This window comes from Trachemys scripta, chromosome 8, assembly GCF_013100865.1.
Source record: "Trachemys scripta elegans isolate TJP31775 chromosome 8, CAS_Tse_1.0, whole genome shotgun sequence".
In the NCBI taxonomy this organism is placed as follows: Eukaryota; Metazoa; Chordata; order Testudines; family Emydidae; genus Trachemys; species Trachemys scripta.
In genome coordinates this window covers 102,860,621-102,881,179 of record NC_048305.1, presented here as the reverse complement: position 1 = coordinate 102,881,179, position 20,559 = coordinate 102,860,621, and the positions used below count along the sequence as shown (strand labels likewise).

Genomic DNA, 20,559 nt, shown 5'->3' with positions numbered 1-20,559 from the left:
CACTTCTTCGGATGCATCCGAAGAAGTGGGCTGTAGTCCACGAAAGCTTATGCTCTAATAAATTTGTTAGTCTCTAAGGTGCCACAAGTACTCCTGTTCTTCTTTTTGCGGATACAGACTAACACGGCTGTTACTCTGAAACATGATAATTATTGGCTTCCTTGAAGCCCCAGTTCCTGGAGTCAAGTGGAGATGCGATGACTTCAGCCTTTGTTCTTGAAGAAAAAGTACTTTTCTAGCCCTCTTGGCTGTGGAAAAAGCTTACAAATATGAAGCAAGTGCACCCTAAAGGTCTGCAGCGTGGGGTCACTTCTGGTGGATTCTCTGCACCTTGAAGTCTTTAAACCACGATTTGAGGACTTCAATAGCTCAGACACAGGTCAGGGGTTTGTTACAGGAGTGGGTGGATGAGATTCTGTGGCCTGCGTTGTGCAGGAGGTCAGACTAGATGATCATAATGGTCCCTTCTGACCTTAAAGTCTATGAGTCTAAAAAGCAGAAGGCAAATAGAAAGAACACCATCTATTATTTTTACATCACCTCCTGATTAAGCCAGACTTGTGATTTTTGAGGAGCCAGACTTGTGATTTTTGAACATTTGGGGTTCCTTTCATGCTCCCCTAACAAGCAAACGAGTGACCCTCAAAAGGACCTGAGAGGCAGTTGGCTTAGTATACACACACCAGACTATGACTGCTTGTCCAAGTTAGATAAGTTTATGGAGGGAATGGTTTAATGGTAAAACATAGTAGGCAAGGAAAACCAAGCAATGGTAGGTAAATAGTATAATGGCTAACAAGGGTCAGGCTAGAGACTCTTGCCTACATGCTCGGGGTCTTACTGATCGCCATATTTGGGGTCGGGAAGGAATTTTCCTCCAGGGTAGATTGGCTGAGCCTCTGGAGGTTTTTCGCCTTCCTCCGCAGCATGGGGCAGGGATCACTAGCAGGAGGGTCTCTGCCGATTGAAGTCACTAAAACACAGGACTGGGGACTTCAACAGCAGAGTCCAGGGAAGGGGTAGGGACGGTTTTATGGCCTGCAGCATGCAGGGGGTCAGACCAGATGATCATAATGGTCCCTTCTGACCTTAAAGTCTATGAGTCTATGAGTCTAATAATAATCATCAGTTGTAGAGGGCCTTTCACCCACAGATCTCAAAGCACTTTACAAAGGAGGTCAGGATCCTTCTCTCTGTCATAGACAAGGGGACAACTGTGGCAGAGAAAGAGGCAAGGTGAGGACTAGAAGCCATATCTCCTGAGTGCTATGCTAAGGTATTAGCCCTCCTTGCCACCATCAGGCAACATGGCCCAGGGGACAGTGTTCTGGATTGGGAGTCAGGAACATCAGCTGGTGTGAACCGATAGCCCCCTGAAGTCAGCGGAGCTCTGATCAGATACCAGCTGAGACGCCGCCCCTGGGCTCTATTCCCAACCCTGAAAGCACTTCACAAACAGTAACTTCTCAGCACCCCTGGGTCCTCATCCTTCTTTTCCAGAGGGGGAAACTGAGGCACTGAGCATCATTAAGGCCCAGATCCTCAAAGGTATTTCAGCATCTAACTCGTGACCTTGGCCTGTGTAATTTGCCCCAAAGCACAGAGAGAGTCTGTGATATAGCCAGGAACCAGTCAGCTAAACCAGGGTGAAGATTTCAGGATGAGAGGTTTTCTCACAAGTTGTTTAGTACTTTGTGTTTCTCGTCAGGCTGGGACAATAACACCAGGATTGCCTCTCTCGTGACATTTCACTTCTTCCTTTGCCAGCTGCAGCCCAGAATTGCAAAGACGCTGGAGAATAAAGTGGTTTGATGTGGGAGTCATGATCCCAGATGGCTGCTGGGGATCTCGACAGAGGTAAGTAGAGAATTCTTTCTCCCGGCTTCAAAACTACTCCACAGCAGCTACTCTAGGCAGGGGCATGGAACAGGGGAGGCGAGAGGGCTATGACCCTCCCACTTTTTACCGGCCATAAGGGCAAGCGATGAGAGGAGGAGGGCAGAGAAGAACGAGCAGGGGCGGGATCTTGAGGGAAGGGGCAGCATGGGGGCGGGGCTTCAGGGGGAAGGGGCAGTGCTTGGGATGGGGACACAGTTTGGGCACCAGTGGCCCCCCACTTTTAGGAAGCTTCTGCCGCCCCTGACTCTAGTTACCCTGCGTGACCCTCAAATCCTTCCTAGGATTAGATGGTTCTTCACTAGCCCCTCGCCTCATGCCCCAGTCCCACTGCCAATCCCCCATGCTGTATCCAGTTCAGTTCCTGGGATCTTACACATTCAGCTCTCCATTGCAGATCAGAGGACTGACCACTGGCTGGTCATTGATCCTCCAGGAAGTGTCGCAGCAGCTGCCACCGGCGAGCATTATGGGACAAGTGATCTTACCCTTGAAGGCACCAGGTTACTTGCTGCAGAGGTGGAGGTGGGACAGTTGGAACGAGAGAGAAGAGGGGGCTCAGGAGGTAGTTTCATGGCCTATCTTTACAAAAGGGAACAAGGAGGACCTGGGGAATTAAAGACCAATCAGCCTCATTTCAATACCTGGTTTGTAAGCACCTGGAGGATAACAGGGTTATAAGGAATAGTCAACACGGATTTGTCAAGAACAAATCATGCCAAACCAACTGAATTTCCGTCTTAGATAGGGTTACTGACCTAATGGACGGGGGGAAGCAATAGATGTGATATACCTTGATTTTAGCATGGCTTTTGACACAGTTCAGCAAGACATTCTCGTAAGCAAACTAGGGAAATGTGATCTAGATTAAATTACTAGAAGGTGGGTGCACAACTGGTTGAAAGGCTGTACTCAGAAAGTAGTTATCAATGGTTTGCTGTCAAATTGGGAGGGCGGATCTAGTGGGCCTGCGGGGGTCCAATACTAATCAATATTTTCATTAATGACGTGGATAATGGAGTGGAGAGAATGCTTCTAAAATGTGCAGATGACGCCAAGCTGAGAGGGGTTGGAAGCACTTTGGAGGACAGGTTTAAAATTCAAAATGACCTTGACAAATTGGAGAATCGGTCTGAATTCAACAAGTTGAAATTCAGTAAAGACAAGTGCAAAGGAGTTCACCCAGGAAGGAAAAAATCAAGTGCACAACTACAAAATGGGGAATAACTGGCTAGGTGGCAGTGCTGCTGAAAAGGATCTGGGGGTTACAGTGGGTCACAAATTCAACGTGATCCAACAATGGGATGCAGCTGCAAAAAAGGCGAATATGATTCTGGAGTGTATTAACAGAAGTGTCGTACATAAGACACAGGAGGTCATGGTCCTGCTCTACTCAGCACTGGTGAGGCCCCAGCTGGAGTACTGTGTCCAATTCTTGGCACCACGCTTTAGAAAACATGTGCACAAACTGGATAGAGTCCAGAGGAGAGCAACAGAAATGATCAAAGGTTTAGATAACCTGACCTATGCGGAAAGGTTAAAAAAACTGGGCCTGTTTAGTTTTGAGAAAAGATTTGGGGGAATGGAGGACCTGATAACAGTCTTGCAATATGTTACGGGCTGTTATAAAAAGGACGGTGATCAATTGTTCTCCATGTCCACTGAAGGCGGGGCTTAATCAGCAGCAAGGGAGATTTAGGTTAGATCTTGGGGAAAACTCTCTAACTCTAAGGGTAGTTAAGCTTGGGAACAGGCTTCCAAGGGAGGTTGTGGAATCCCCATCATTGGAAGTTTTAAAAAAGATATTGGGCAAACACCTGTCACAGATGGCCTGGATTTACTGGGTCCTGCCAGAGCGCAGGGGGCTGGACTTGTTAACTTCTCAAGGTCCCTTCCAGCCCTACACGTCTATGACACCATGGCTGATAGACCAGTGATTGACCCAGTGACCTCTAGAGCTAATAAGCACGTGTTCCTACAGCTCAACCTTACTAGGGTGGCAACAGACTCATCGCCTCTGCGGACTGGGTACAGAGGAGGATCTGTAACATACACTTACCAGTAGGTTATATGCTTACTGAATTGTTCACATGCTTTGTCTATTTTCTGCAGCCAGAATGTTAATAACTACGGCTCAAAAAGTCCCTGCTCAGGGACTTTGCCTGAATATAATCACTAAGGGATGCAGGATTTTGCCCTGTGGGATTTCTGGTGAGTCAGTCATCCTTTAACTGCTCCTTCTGCCTAGGTAGCAAATCCGATATCCCTGCAGTTGGCCCTCCCTGCTGCACAGTGACATCAGTGCCAGGTTTGCAGCATTGGGTGAGACTAATTTGTCAGACCTTTGAATTGTTTTCTGCTGCTAACTGGTTTTTCCAGTCGGTCTCTGAATGGGCTGTTGCAAAATACTTTGCAATGTATTTTTATTTCAACAGTAGAAGAGACTCTGCCTCAGCTGGTGTCTTGGAGTCTATGTCTGAGAAGGTGTGTGTGTCTGTGTGTGTGTGTGTGTGTGTCCATGTCCCAAGCTGATGGTGTCTTGGAGTCTGCGTCTGAGAAGGTTTGTGTGTGTGTGTCTGTGTGTGTCCCAAGCTGATGGTGTCTTGGAGTCTGTGTCTGAGAAGGTGTTTGTGTGTTTGTGTCTGTGTGTGTCTGTGTCCCAAGCTGATGGTGTCTTGGAGTCTGCGTCTGAGAAGGTGTTTGTGTGTTTGTGTCTGTGTGTGTCTGTGTCCCAAGCTGATGGTGTCTTGGAGTCTGCGTCTGAGAAGGAGAGTGTGTGTGTGTGTGTGTCCATGTCCCAAGCTGATGGTGTCTTGGAATCTGCGTCTGAGAAGGAGAGTGTGTGTCTGTGTGTGTCCATGTCCCAAGCTGATGGTGTCTTGGAATCTGCGTCTGAGAAGGTTTGTGTGTGTGTGTCCATGTCCCAAGCTGATGGTGGCAATTGGACGGGCTGTTCTTGGTCAGCCTATCATACAGCTAGACTTGAGCCAAAGACGTTCAGACCTGGAGCCAGATCCAGCACTGTGTCCTCCCCCAAGGCTCAGGGAGGTTTGGATCTACTGCGCTGGTTCCGGTCCGTTATACCCTTCAGTGCTCGCTGGCGGGTGATGTCTGGGGCTTGCAAAGAAATGTCAAGGCAGAAACCGGCAGGGATTAAGCTGATAACTGCTGCCACAGTGACAGAACCGGGGCTGGAATCCTGCCAGGTTGCTAAGCCTCAACAGCGTCTTTTCTGATGAGAGGCCAAAGTCAAATAAAATGGGCTTCTAGCCTTCCCGACCTTCCTCCCACCCTCCCAGCCGGATTCTAGCACTAGACAGGACAACGAGGAGCAATGTTGGAGCCAGAGATACCACCGCGCTCCAAGGAAGAGGGGGTCAGATGCAGGGCCGGCTCCAGGGTTTTGGCCGCCCCAAGCAGCCAAAACAAAACAAAAAAGCCGTGATCGCGATCTGCGGCGGCAATTCGGCGGGAGGTCCTTCGCTCCCAGACGGAGTGAGGGACCCTCCGCCGAATTGCCGCCGAATACCTGGACGTGCCGCCCCTCTCCTGAGCGGCCGCCCCTAGCACCTGCTTGACAAGCTGGTGGCTGGAGCCGGCCCTGGTCAGATGTGACATGAGCAGTGCTGGCTCCACCCCCAAACAGCTGTGCAGCTGGGCCACTTTCCTGACTCTTAGGGTGTGTCTACACTACCGGCCGGATCGGTGGGCAGCGATCGATCCAGGAGGGAATCGATTTATCGTGTCTAGTCTAGACGCGATAAATCAATCCCCGAGTGCTCTCCCGTCAACTCCTGTATCCAGCTCGGCGAGAGGTGCAGGCGGAGTCGACGGGGGAGCGGCAGCAGTCGACTCACCGCGGTGAAGACACCACGGTAAGTCGATCTAAGTACGTCAACTTCAGCTACGTTATTCACATAGGTGAAGTGGCGTAACTTAGATCGATTCCCCACACCCCACTCCCAGTGTAGACCAGAGCTTACTAGACGCCTTAGCTCAAGGGTAGCCCCTGCTCTGTGTTAAGGAAAGGAGAGCATGCCCAGAAGCTAGGCGGGTATGGGACCTGATCCTCAGCTATCCTAAGACCCGTTTATGCTGCCCTGAGGCAGCTCTAGATTACACTGGAGCTGGACAGACCCCTGCAGGATCCCAACGGTGGTTTAAAGCCAGAGACCTTAATCCCCTCTTTCATAGGCTCAGACTTCAAGGACAAAAGGGACCATCGTGATCATCTACTCTGACCTCCTGCACGTCACAGGCCACAAAACCACACCCACCCACTCCTGTAATAGACCCCTACCCTCCGGCGAAGTTAGCGAACTCCTCAACTCATGATTTAAAGACCACAAGTTACAGAGACTCCACCATGTATTCTAATTCACCCAGCAAGTGACCCAGGCCCCAGGCTTCAGAGCATGGCAAAACCTCCCAGGTATCTTTCAACTCTGCCCCAAATACAGAAACGAAGTAACTGAGAACCAGGCCCATATTATCTACTGTATTTATCTCTTCATTCAACTTTTCTCGTTCTTCTTCTCTGCCCCTTTTCTACCCCTCTCTGTTTAGCTTTCACTCACCCCTCTCGCTCGCTCTGCTCCCCATTTCACCATAGTTTTTCATTGGAATTTTTCTCTCTACTTCATTTCTCCCCTCCCCCCAGCGTCACGAGCCCAGGATGGTCCTGGCTTGAGTCAAACTTTCAACTCTGGAAACCTTGGATTTGACATGAGGCCAAGCAAGTTAACCCACCTCGAGGGTGGTGACCTCAGCAGCATTGCACAATCTGTCTATCTGGGGTCTGTGTTTAACATGTTAAATCTTAATATATTAAACCATCCATCAGAAGTACATATATGGCCTCCACCAACGTATTATCTGAGCAACTACCGGTCTTTAATGTCTTCATCCTCACAACACCCCTGGGAGGTAGGGAAGGGCAAGTCTCCCTACTGCAGTGATGGGTTCATGGCCAGCTAGAACCCACGTTAGCCTGCCACGCTCTGTCTGTGTGGACCCTGCTGACCCACACTAACAGTCCATTAATGTGCTTTGATCTAGTCCTCTTTGAAACTGGACTAGATCAAAGCGCATTAAGGAATCCTTAGTGTGCATCAGCAGGTCCACATGGATGCAGCTGGCTAGTGCAGGGTAGATTCACACCCCTGTTGCAAAGTAAATGTCCAGGAAGCAGGGCCGGCTCCAGGCAACTGCTTGGCAAGCAGGTGCTTGGGGTGGCCACTCCGGAGAGGGGCGGCAGGTCCAGCTATTCGGCGGCAATTCAGCGGACGTCCCTCACTCCTGCTCGGAGTGAAGGACCTTCCGCCGAATTGCCGCCACAGATCGTGATGGTGGCTTTTTGGGGGGGGGGGGGGCTGCTTGGGGCGGCCAAAACCCTGGAGCCGGCCCTGCCAGGGAGACAAGCCCTGAGGCCCAGATCTCAAAGGTAGTTGGGTATTTAACTCCCACTGAAATCAATGGGAGTTAGGCCTGTAAATACTTTGAGGATCTGGGCTAACTGACTTGCCCAAGGCCACACAGGAAGTCTGTAGCAGCGCAGAGACTTCAACCCAGACCTCTCAAGTCTTACTGACCATCCTTCCTCTCTGGCCAGATCCCCAAAGTATGTCAATGATCATAACATCACTGATGTCCATGGGCCAGATTGTCAGCAGCTATAATTTTGGGTACCACTGTTTTAAGTCAATCAAACATGGCCCTCTGAGACATCTGGTTAGTCAGTTGTCCTTTTAACTGCCCTGTATCCCTTGGTGGCACCAGGTAAGTGGTGAAACATGCGTCATTTCAGCTGACCTTCCCTGATCCCAAGAACAGCTGGGCCAAGGCAGCAGCGTCTGTTCTAAATGCCACCCGACTGAAAGGACTGGAGCGATGAACATTTCAATCCGCTCAGGGTCTGGCACTTCAGCACTTTCGCTTCCTGAGTTTGGAGTTTAACGTCCCGGTAACAAGGCTTTGGGATTTTAAGGGGCATTTCTGGAATCTGGCCGGGACAGGAAGTGAAAATGCCACCACAAGGCTATGGAGTTACACGGTAAGACCATCGCCTTGTGCGGTGTTGCCCACGGTCCCTGTAAACCGATACTATTAAGAGGATCAGGAAAGCTTCCCTGTTTTTTGTGCGGGGATCACATGGTGCCCCATGCGGATAAAACTCGAAACGCCCTGCGTTTGGAGCTGCTCTAGCGACAGTGAAGCCCAAGTCAAATGGAACGAGGAAAACCCACACTTACTCTTTTTCTTGACACCAATACTTATTGACTGCAAAAGCAATCGCCACCAGGGCTAGGAAAACAGCCACTGCAATAAGCCCCTGCATCCACGGCTGGAGATTTCCCCGGGCTGCGGAGAAAGGGGGAGACATACGTTAGAGATATTTTTAGCTTCACCTGTTCTGTTTAGGTTCTTAAACTGCCTCCATTAATACAGACTCTCAGGGCTCCATCCTGCTGATCTTTCTGGGTCCAAGCCAGCCACGCACCAAACCCAGGCTGGAATTTAAGCACCTAAGAAAGCCCACTGAAGTCCCTGTAAGCACAAGTTTAAGAACCTTGCAGGACTGAGTCAGCGATTGTGATTGACAGCAAGGGGTAGAGCTGGGGAAATGAACCCAGAGCTCTTGAGTCATAAGGTGGCCTTGACCTCAAGGCCACCCTGCTTTAGTAAGGATACGGGGGGCTGGTTGGTCGGTGGTCTGAGCCTTGCAGATCCCAACAGGCAAAGAAACCAGATTAAAAATCCCCACACACCCCAACAACCCATCCATCCCCCATCACATCAATACCATCCCACGTCTCATGCAGACTAACGGGGACAGGACGGTCTTTAGCGTTGCACTGTAGGATGGACTTTGGCACTGACCACAGTGTTCCAAAGTAGAAGCCGCTTCCTTTGTCCTCGACAGTTGTACCAGGGGCCCATCAGCTGAGCCAATCCTTCCCTCGTTTCCACTGGAGCGGGACCCAAACCAAAGCCTTGAGTCCAAATGCTCTCCAGTGTTGGGTAGTTAAAACTCTGGATCTAAGTTTTGCATCTCAGACCCATCTCTAATGTTCTATTTCCCCGTGTACAACTAAAATAAGCCCCACGTATTTGGGAAAAGGACAGTCTTTTCATTATACATTTGTACAGCACCTAGCGCAGAGGTCCCATTCCCGAGTTGGGGCCTTTAGACATAACCACAGTACAAATAAATAATAGTAGCAATATAGTCCTCATTTAAAATGCCATTTGTTTCAGAGAGAGGAAAACAAGAAAAAAACGAATGTAAAGTCTCCCTGAGAAACAGAGAGAGAGAGAGACAGAGAGAGCACAGGTTGGCTAGCTCGGTAACATTCTGCATCTGATGGGAAAAACAAATTGGCAGCTGCCTCACAGCTGCTCCCTGCCTCAGTGGTTCAAGATGCAGCACGCACTAAAAACATAACAACATCTCCTTTCAGTTAGGCAGTAGTGTACACCACATCTTGTTTCCTTCATATTGTGCCATTACTGCAGATTCAAGATACACTGCAGGTCACATTGTCTATTCTGTTTCTACTTCACGTACATCTGTGCTCCCCCACCCCCACCATCAGAGTACTTGAGCAGCACCCCCACCCACCTGGAGAGGAAGGGTGGCCCAGTGACGAGGTGCTAACCTAAGACTTGTCAGACATGTGTTTACGCCCTTGTTCTGCTGCTGGCTTCCTATGCAACCTTGGGAAAGTCCCTTACAGTTGGGTTTTTAAAGGTGCCTAAATGCCTTTAAAAATCAGCCCATTTTTGTTCTGTGCCTGAGCTCCTCATCTGTAAAATGGGGATAACATCACAGCCCTGCCTCATAGTGGTGCTGTGTGAATAAACACATTAAAGAGTTTGAGGTGGTCAGAAACTGTCATAATGGGAACCATCTAAGTCCCTTTGATAGATGGCTTACCTGATGTAGCTACAATGATCTCCATTTTACAGATGGAGAAAAGAACCATAGAGAGTCTAAGTGACTTGCCCAAGGCCACAAAGGAAGTCAGTACCAGAGGTATACAGAGCAAGGTACCGAACCCATGTCTCCAGAGTAGCACCTTAACTACTGGACCATTCCACCTCTCTGCTATTAGGGTCAGAGCAATCCCACAGAGCTATTAGACAAAAACATAACTACTCTTGCTGAAAGGTTGCAACGTAACATGACCTTATTTCTCAGAACTCAAGATAACACACAAGAACCCAAAGTCAGAGAGAGAAAAAACAGGCTGCTTCCTAAGGCAGCCAGGTACAGGTCACCCTACTTTGCTTTAAGATGGCTTTTTCCAGACTGGCTCTGAGAACACACTTCCCTATAGGGCCCTCTAGCTTGCGAACAGGCAATGGTGTCCCTAGCCTCTGCTTGCCAGAAGCTGGGAGTGAGCGACGGGATGGATCACTTGCTGATTACCTGTTCTGTTCATTCCCTCTGGGGCACCTGGCACTGGCCACTGTCAGAAGACAGGATACTGGGCTAGATGGACCCTGGGTCTGACCCAGTAGGGCCATTTTTATGTTCTTATGAACATGAGCAGAACCCCTTTCCCCCTTAAGGTGATAACTTGCAAGTCCAACACAGTCCTCAATACATTATATCTACGGGGCTTTTTCAGAATCAATTTGTAGTCGGCAGGATGGTCTCTCTGGCTGTTGTGTGGATGTGCAGGGAAGGGGATGCAGAGACCACCCTGTGCAGGGACTAGGGACAATCCAAGTCCCTGGATGTGGGGGAATGCAGGGACTGTACCCTCCATATATTCCTAAGGATGCACCTCTCCCCGATAGGATGGTGCGGTCTGTGCACCATTCCTATGCACTGAGGTGCTCCTTGATGGCCAATCGCTTGCTAAGCTGCCCTTGGGGAAAATGTGACTCCACATTGCCCACTAAACAAGGCTGTGACTAAACCTGCTCTGTACCTGCACCTTTATCTTCGCAAGCCCACGCTGCTCCACCCGCAACCCCTCTTTACCGAAACGAAAGCCTCCAACCACCCGCTCACGCTGAGGAGTGCCATGTTTTCCTGACTCCGTAATCCGTCACTAATGATTATGATGTTGCAAAGCGGATTATGGTGGGTCCATTAGCATAACAAACCCGGCGAAGGAGGTGCCAGCGTGTTCGGCGTGACACTCCGCTAGTTGGCGGCTGCTCGTTTGGAGTGTGATCACCTTCCAAGTTTTGGGGGAGGGACGGGGCTGGAGGGGGGCCAGTCAGCAGCAGAGGGAACCAGTTGCAACCTGGGGCGATGCATTCAGGAGAATGCAGGGAAACAACAAAGACGACAACTCGATACGTCAGAACAAAAGTGGATGTGATTCTAATTCTCCCCGCTCCTTTGCCAAGCCACACAGAGTTTTCCCGAGTCTGCTAAGCCCTAGCGCTACTCTGGGGTGGGGAGCAGGGGACGGGAGCATTAAAGGCTTCCCTGTTAATAGCAAGGATGAACTTGGAGTTAAGTCTTGGGACTCAGGAGACCTGGCTTTAGTTCCTAGCTCTGCCACAGACTCCCTCTGTGTGTCATTTATGCCCAGATGCTCCAAGTATTCGGGTGCCTAAATCCTATTGAAATCAATGGGGAGTTAGGTAATCAGAACAGCCTGAGGGCAGGAGATGATGAAGAAGGCAGTGTCTAGATGGGACTCCAGGAGGAATGTATGAAGGCAGAGGGCAATCCCCCAATGGAGTTTGGCTTGGACAGTCTGAACAGATTAGACCCCCAGGGCCCACTCTTGGTCCCCCTGAAGCCAATGGCAAAATTCCCACTGATTCCAATGGAGCCCAGCTCGGGACCTCCTTGCGTCCGTCGGGGCTGAATTAGCACCCTGCGACATCAGTGGAAAGATTCCCTTGGACTGGAATGAGAATGGATTGCGCTAAATATGACTCAACAGTGTAACACTGCTGCAAAAAAAAGCAATCATTCTGGGATGTATTAGCAGGAGTGTTGTAAGCAAGACACGAGAAGTGATTCTTCCGCTCTGCCCCACGCTGATTAGACCTCAGCTGGAGTATTGTGTCCAGTTCTGGGTGTCACATTTAAGGAAAGATGGGGAAAAATTAGAGAAAGTCCAGAGAAGAGCAACAAAAATGATTAAAAGTCTAGAAAACATGGCCTATGAGGGAAGATTGAAAAAATTGGGTTTGTTTATAGTCTGGAGAAGAGAAGACTGAGAGGGGACATGATAACAGTTTTCAAGTACATAAAAGGTTGTTACAAGGAGGAGGGAGAAGAATTGTTCTCCTTAACCTCTGAGGATAGGACAAGAAGCAATGGGTTTAAATTCCAGTAAGGGCAGTTTAGGTTGGACATTAGGAAAAACTTCCTGTCAGGGTGGTTGAGCACTGGAATAAATTGCCTAGGGAGGTGGTGGAATCTCCATCATTGGAGATTTTTAAGAGCAGGTTAGACAAACACCTGTCAGGGATGGTGTAGATAATACTTAGTCCTGCCATGAGGGCAGGGGACTGGACTAGATGACCTCTCGAGGTCCCTTCCAGTCCTATGATTCTATGAAGGAAAGTGACCGTTTTTAAGCATTGGGAAGCAAACTAAAAATTGCTTCACTCCCGGGAGGAAAAAAGTTTATGTAAAAGGGAAAGACGCAAAGAATGCTGACGGATGGGTCCTGGCCCGGATGAACTTTAACAATGTTTTTCTAGAACTCGGCTGGCTGGTAAAATGTTTACCTTAGATTAGCAGCACAGCCTACGTTTCAACAATGGTCCCTAAAGGGCTCTCTCAGACAATGGTCTCTCTGTTTCTTTTCTAGTCCAGTTCAATAATCAGCGCTTAGGTAGGGACACCGTAAAGTGAGGTCACCAGTCACATTCATAACTCCTGTTGACATGTATTTGGGTGAGGAGGCTGGGAACGTCCCTTGAGGGGCTGGGGGGAGGCTCTCAGGCTAATCAAGATCCCAGATGATCAGGACTTTGTCTTTCAACAGGAAATTGAAAGGGAAGCTGGTTAGAACAACAGTAAAATCCTACCCTACCTAGCATATAGGCAATGGGCCAAATTCAGGAGTGAGGTGCCTGGCGGTGGTAAGTTACACGTCAGGTGTCAATGGGTATTTACTGGCATCCAATAAGTGCATATAATGAGTGTAACTGATGCCAAATAAATCAAACTGTGGGGCATGCCACACAACTACCATCAAACAACTACCATCTGCCTGCCCTTGGTAGCACTCCGCCAAGGGCCCCAGCTGCAAAGCATCCAATCCTACACTGGGTGGTGTTTGAATCCAGGGGGTTGGTTAGATATCTCTTAACTATTTACATACCCCCCATTATCATTAGATCTGGGCACTTCACAGACTTCAGGGTCCTTATCCTCACAGGGGGGTAGCGCAGTGCTGTTATCCTCATTGTGCGGAGGGAAACTGAGGCACGGAGAGACTAAGTGACACAAGGATTCTGCAGCAGGGAAAGGAATTGAACCCACATCTCCCAAATCCCTAACCATCCTCCCTCCCCGGCTCAGGGCCCGGCTCTTTTTGTGGTTTTCGCGTACCTGCTCTCCGAAATGGCCAGGTATACAGGACCCAGCTCAGTGTTTTCTTGGTCTGGTTTTATTTTGTCCCTATTCTTTACAGGCTCTGATCACTTGAGAGGGCTGTAGCTCAGAGGAACTTCTCTGCCTGGTGGAGTGTATGTGGAAGTCAAGGCTCATTCTTATAATAAGGATAATAATTAATAGATATATCCTATTTCCTAGAACCAGATGGGACCTTGAAAGGTCATAGAGTCCAGCCCCCTGCCTTCACTAGGCAAGAGAAGTACTGATTTTTGCCCTAGATCCCTAAGTGGCCCCCTCAAGGATTGAACTCACAACCTGGGGTTTAGGAGGTCAATGCTCAAACCACTGAGCTATCCCTCCTAGGCTTACTGCCTTTTCCCACCCTGCTTGTTCTCCCATAAGCCTTTCCTGTGAGCCCAATGCCCCTCCCCATATCAAAAGTCTCCTTCACAGCCCCGTGATGTTCCACCAAAGTCATCCGTCTGGCCTCAGATCCTGCTGCAGCTGTCTTGTCTTTTCAACTTTGAAAACCTGATGGAAATGCTTTCAAGGGCTTCAGCCCAGCCATTGACTTTGCCAGAAGCCCAGCCAGTGGGCCAATTTCTCTTGCCAGCAGATAAGTTTTCCCTCCTGCGCATCTCATTTATTCTGAAGGCTGTGATAGCCACAGCCCCTCCGAGAAATGAGGCGGTCCAGCACGTGCTTCCCTATCAAGATGGGATTCACTCCAGCGTCACTGGAGGGAACGTGCCAACACGAGCATGCGATAAGGGCGAAAATGCAGAGCCGTAGACAGCAGAAATCCCGATACAATCAAGCAAGTGTCACTACTGAGCATTCAGTTACTACTGTTTCCTACAGCATCTCTTGCAAGTTATTAGGGGATATGGCTTCTAAGACAGCTTCTAAATTTGCACAGTGAGCCCCTAGCAGGGTTTGAACCCAGCACCTTCAACTCAGGCCACTACTACTTCAAGTACCACTGTTAGCTCTGTCCTTTTATCGTCTATACAGCCCCCAGGGCTGGCTCCAGGCACCAGCATTCCAAGCAGGTGCTTGGGGCGGCAATCTGCAAGGGGCGGCCGGCTGTGTGTTTTTGCCGCCCCGAGCAGCGCGCCGAATTGTTGCCGCAGACAGCAGGGGCAGTCCGGGGGCCGTTAGGGTGGCACGTGCGTTTCCGCGGTGGCGGCAGCTTCTATGTTCAGCGGCCCGCGGCGGCAATTCGGCGCCTTCTGTCTTCCGGCTGAAGACAGAAGCTGCCGCCGAAATGCTGTCGCCACGGAAACACGCGTGCCGCCCTAACGGCACATGGACTGGCCCCGCCGTCCACGGCGGCAATTCGGCGCACTGCTTGGGGCGGCAAAAACAGTCGAGCCGGCCCTGACAGCCCCCTCAGTGTGAGGAAACAGACACTGTAGGAGTGGCCCATGAAAGCTTATGCCCAAATAAATGTGTTAGTCTCTAAGGTGCCACAAGTACTCCTGTTCTTTTTAACTCTAGGAGCACGCTCTGTGTGCACCCAGAATTTGGGAGCATGCAAAATCACCCACGGTTGCGTGTTGAAGCCCTGTGATTACGTACACATCTCATCACCTGATCAGCACCCACAGCTGCAATGTGCACATGCAAAAGCAGGGATTTGCCTGGGCAAAACTGCCAGCACAACTGTAAAGGCTGGGTTGAAAAACGTGGCTCCTTGAGTCTGCATTTGAACTTCACTGAGGCAGCCCCCTTGGGAGCTATTTATTGCTTTGCTGATCTTCTTGACAGAAAAAAAATAAATAAATGCACATCTCGAGCATAAGTAAGCCCTGTCCAACAGCCCTTCCGGCTGTTTGAAAGGGCTTTCCATAAGAAGAGACATAAGATCAGTTCAAAACTCCAGCCCTGAAACTCTCTCCCAAACTCTGGGAAAGTTTGGATCCAGATTTCAATTTGGATCCGCCTTTCACAGCTCCGCCTGTAAATTGGGGCAAATGAGCCTGTGTGTGTCAGCTGCTGTGATTCATGGTTTGCCCTCTGCTTATGTGTTCAGGTGTGAAATCCCCTCCTTAGCAGAAGGGACACAGTGTTGTTAGCGATATTGCACAAGCACAAATAGGTTTCCCGGGTTACAAGATCTCTTGAGTGCATTAATCACCCCTTGCTCCTTAAGGCTTTTAATACCGCACATGATTTGCATGTGGGTGTGTGGCAGGGCTGGGAGGAGCAGGAAAGGACACTGCATGTCTCTGGAGTTGAAACACCTGTGTCCCTGTGGATTTGCTGTAAAACAGGGAGGTGAATCTTTCCGCCGTTCCCACGGTGGTGCTGTGGAGCCCTTACAAAGAAAGAGCTGTAAACAAAACACAGAGATGGAGCTACACGTATATACCCCAGCTCAGCATCTGGCCCAGGAAGTGTGAGCAAAGACATCACAGTCTAGATCCTCAGCTGGTGTAAATATATGTAGCTCCTTGGACTCCAGTAGGACTCTGACAATTTACTCCAGCCAAACATCTGGCCCATATAATGACAAAACTAATGTCTCTTTATTAGCAGCTGTAAAAGTGTCTTGCATATGCCCGTATATATAAAGCAGAGTCATCTACAATTGGTTATGAACTAGACTCAGTGTTGTCAACTCTCTTGATTGTACCATGAGTCTTGCCATATTTGGTGTTTTCTTTAAGCCCCAGCTCCTGGAATCCTGTGATTATAGGAGACTCTCTGTTCTTGTTTTAAAAAAAAATAGTAAGTTTTTAGACCTCATGTTTGTGGAGAAAATTATGAAGCAAGTGCAACCCTAAACACTCAATAAATAGAAGGCAAATATAAAGACCCTGAAATGTATAATTCTTTTTAAAATCTCATGATTTTTTTTAGCCAAGCTCATGATTATGGGAGGATCTGATTTAGGATTTTTGAATGCCCAGGACTGGCAGAACTGTAAACTTAACAACCAAACAGAACAATCCCAGCAGTACAAGAGGCAAAAGCATCCAGCCCTAACTTAGCACAAGGCTGTAAGTTGAGGACAGTCTGTTCTGTATGCTAAAAGATTGACGGCCAAAATCACAAAAGAAACGTAAACGCTTGCCTAACTTTCAACAGCAGACTGGTCCCCCTGATGCAATGGGATTACTCATGTGTTGAAAGATTTGCTGAAGCAGGATCCGGGAACACAAGAGCAGCCTCACTGATTTTCACAGAGGCATGTAACTAGAGTAGGATTTGGCCCCATTGCTGGCATTTCCCTATAAGTCGTAAACAAGAGGGCTTAACTCCTTGCCCTCAGTCCCACCCATGGGGTTGGGCAGGTCTAGCTGTGACAGCGTTTAGTCCTAGGAATGTGTCATCATCCTGAATAATCCTGAAGCCTGGACTGCTTCATTTCCTTCCCTGATTCTCCTCAGCTGTCATCTCGGTTGGATTCCTTTTATTGACGTGTTGGTTTTTTCCTGGTCGGCGAGTCAGCATTAGTGGTGTTAGATGTGACACAGGGAAGTGATGTTCACATCCAGAACCAGATGAGGCTTAGGCCAGTGTTAGCAAATTTGGGTTCAGATTCAGCCGAGCTGAAATTTGGCAAACTGTTTTCATGACATTTCAGCCCCAAAGACTGAAATTTCATCAATTCCTCTCTTCCCAAGAAGTTTCCACTCGCTTGGGCCCGGATCTTGCTCCAAGAGCTGTTGTCACAAGATTTCAGCAGCATCCAAACCTGACCAGGAAAATGGGCCCTCTGTGGTTTTGAATCCAGGTGCTGGAGGGTTATCTGAACAGAATATTCATAAGGGCTTGGATTCGGGGCTCCAGTCTGGACCCATCTCCAAGTGTTTTATTTTTTTAAAAGGCAAACTAAATGAAACAGAAATAGCAAAGAACACCTCCTCTAATTCACATGTGAGCCCTTGAACATAGCCCAAAATACATCAACTCCTGCAAGCCCCTAAGAGCATACATTGACAGGTAGAGGAGCCATCACATATGTATCGGATGGACACAAGTCAGCAAAATTGCATGTAAACTCAACTCACCACAAAAACAGGGTGAGCCTGACCAGCATTGACTGGGATGAGATGTGCCCCTTACCCTATCCAAATTCACACACTATTCCCCTCTCCCCACAAGTGCGCCATGTCCCCTTTCCTTGTCACTTCAGGTTTTCCATATTTCTGCTTTGACTTGTGTAATGGGCACATTTAGTTCCCTACATGCCCCAGCATCCTTTGCATCAAAGGAGATGGCGCGAAAGTCAGCACAGGGCCATGAAGATACCATCAGCACACGGACAAGGCAGGGACTGGAGAGCAAGTGGAGGCAAAAGGGAAGGGGTGATTGGTGGTTGATGAGTGGCCATTCTAATCCCAGTTTGTCTGGCAGAGTGCCTTAGCGCTGTCCCCCTGGACGGGTCTGAGTTGGAACCGAATAAAGAGCAATTACATTTGGGCAGCAGGACCAAGTTTCCTGAAGTTTCAAAACACCCCGGTTACCCTGGCACAACTCCACACGGACACGGATTTTCTTTTGTGTCCTTCCAATTTTTAATGATTTTCATTATTAGCCCTCTGATGCCGATTCTATTGTCAGCCTTCTGATTACAGGCCCAAATGCTCTAAGTTGGATGCAACCATTGTGCCCACAAAAATGTGCGTACACACATTTGCTCCTGCAAATTTGGAGGGGAAGTGGGGGGCTACTAATGCAAATAGCCCTTGCACATGCTGTTATCTGCTTTGCATATATCAATGCCCATATGGGCACATTCCCCAGAATCCATCCAATGTGTAAGGGTGCATCTTTCTGGGGTGCTTTGAAAATGTGGCTGTGAGCTTTGGCCATAGCTGAAAAGTCATATAGATCCCTAAGTCCAGAAGAACGTCATTAAAATGTCATTAAAACATCATCAACACGCTCTTTGACTTAGTGGTGCAGGATTGGACCCTAATTCAGTCAGATAACTGGGAGGTTGATGGCAGTTAAATTCTGAGAATAAGCAAGTAAGCAAACAAATACATTAGAAACAATAAAGGATGGAGCAACACAAAGTGGTGTGTGTGTGTGTGCAGGGCAGGGCAGGGGTTCAAGAACACTGAAAAGATAAAAGATTAACTTTAATTATTCGTTAGAACACTTTATAATACTATTAAATGCCCTGTCGTACTTAATAAAAACAAATGACGTCACACTAGCAGGAGGCCTGTCTGACATTAAGTCTTTTCTGAAAAGTGGGTGAAGCCATCTATTTGGGGGAGATTTTTTTTGGCAAGCATGATCAAAATTGAACAACATGAGAATTAGGGAGATCTCACTGCATGAGCAATGGTTCTCAACCAGGGGTACACACACCCCTGGGGGGTATGCAAAGGTCTTCCAGGGGGTACATCAACTCATCTAGATATTTGCCTAGTTTTACAACAGGCTACATAAAAAGCACTAGCGAAGTCAGTACAAACTAAAATCGCATACCGACCATGACTTGTTCATACTGCTCTATATACAATACATTGAAATGTAAGTACAATATTTATATTCCAGTGGATTTATTTTATAATGATATGGTCAAAATGAGAAAGTCAGCAATTTTTCAGTAATAGTGCGCTGTGACACTTTATATTTTTATGTCTGATTTTGTAAGCAAGCAGTTTTTAAGTGAGGTGAAACTTGGGAGTACGGAAGACAAATCAGACTCCAGAAAGGGGTATAGTAGTCTGGAAAGGTTGAGAGCCACTGTCCTAGAGTAACTAGAAAGATAAAAACCTAGCGCTATATCCTCACTGCAAAAAAAAGCGTCTCTTTATATCCAGTGAGCTATCTCTATGAAAAATCCTAGCAGAGATAAGGCACAGACAGTTTACCTCAATGAAGTTAAACCCCAGATTGGAGGTGTATCATGTTGCACTCAGAGAGCTACCACATGGTAAAAAACTACTTGTGTCTTTCTTGTCTCCACTAGATTTCACAGCAAGACAGCAAACTTCCCTTTTTTTTTTTTTTTCCAGAGAAGACAAAGCTTCCGATGAAATGCTTTGTTTTCAAACTCTCGGCAATTCATTTGTGAGGCAGACAGAGCATCTCATATAGGGTGACCAGATGTCCTGATTTTATAGGGACAGTCCCGATTTTTGGGTCTTTTTCTTATATAGGCTCCTATTACCCCCCACCCCCTGTCCCGCTTTTTCACACTTGCTGTCTGGTCACCCTAATAAAGTGCATTGAAGTCCTATCTCCTTCACCCGGTTAAAAAGAAAGTGCCTGTAATTGCTGGTGCTTAGGTAAAGAGTAACCCCTTCATGGATCAGCTATTTCACTCCTCACCAGAAACTTTCAAGACTCCCCCAGTTCAACCCCGAAAAGTAGGAGATCACACTTACCTTGCTGGCAATTCACTGGCTCCAGAGCCATTAAAAGGCATAGGGCAGCAACCTGGAGAGCCTGCATGACCGCAGAGTAGTTGTTTTTGTTGCTCAGTGCGGAGGGCTCTTTGCTTTGTGAGAGAAACAGTGAGCCCTGCTCCTTCTCAGAAGCTGTGGAGAGAGCTGAATGGGAAATCTGAAGACCCAGAGCACACTTAAGCGCGGCTGCCTCCCATGGAAATGAGTTTGGTAAATTATCAGTGACATTAATAAGTGGCTATTTAAATGGAGGCGGTACAGATGGAATTTACATACCTGCTTCCTCTTTGGGCCAGGTGAATAAGTAACGTCTAAGATTGTTTGGGAGTTTGCAGACATGTGGTTTGAATAATTGGCAGTTACTGTAGAGCCTAAAGGAATTTCAGAGGAGACAATGAACCATGTTTGTTGATTTACTTACAGTGGGGATTTGGGGGAACCGATACTAAGATCAACACATTCTTTCTTGAAAGGAGCGCCCTGGTGTAGCATAGTTGCATGATACCAGATAATGCAACAGCACCAAAATCAGAGAATCAAATCAAATGAAAGCCCCAAAAATACAGCATTTGTAAAACTAAGCCTTCAAACTCTGACTGGTAGAAATAGTTGCATGGATAATAATATACTCTACTGGCTAGTGGGATATGCCATTGCCCTATGGAGGCATATTCTGGGTGCTGTTGGAAGACAAACAATATGTAAAGACAAGGTGAAACTGACTATAAACAAAACTGAAAT

The 20,559-nt window shown here is 48.1% G+C and overlaps 1 protein-coding gene across 1 annotated transcript in view; it reads right to left on the bottom strand.

Moving 5' to 3' along the window:
* PDZK1IP1 (PDZK1 interacting protein 1) overlaps positions 1 to 20,043 on the bottom strand; it is a 25,035-nt gene extending 4,992 nt beyond the window's left edge. The window contains exons 1-2 of the mRNA XM_034780339.1: positions 19,798 to 20,043; positions 8,148 to 8,256 (exon numbers count right to left, since the gene is read on the bottom strand). Coding sequence (XP_034636230.1) covers positions 8,148 to 8,256; positions 19,798 to 19,864 — 176 coding nt within the window. The 5' untranslated portion in view covers positions 19,865 to 20,043. The remainder of the gene's footprint in view (positions 1 to 8,147; positions 8,257 to 19,797) is intronic.
* Positions 20,044 to 20,559: the final 516 nt, after the last annotated feature.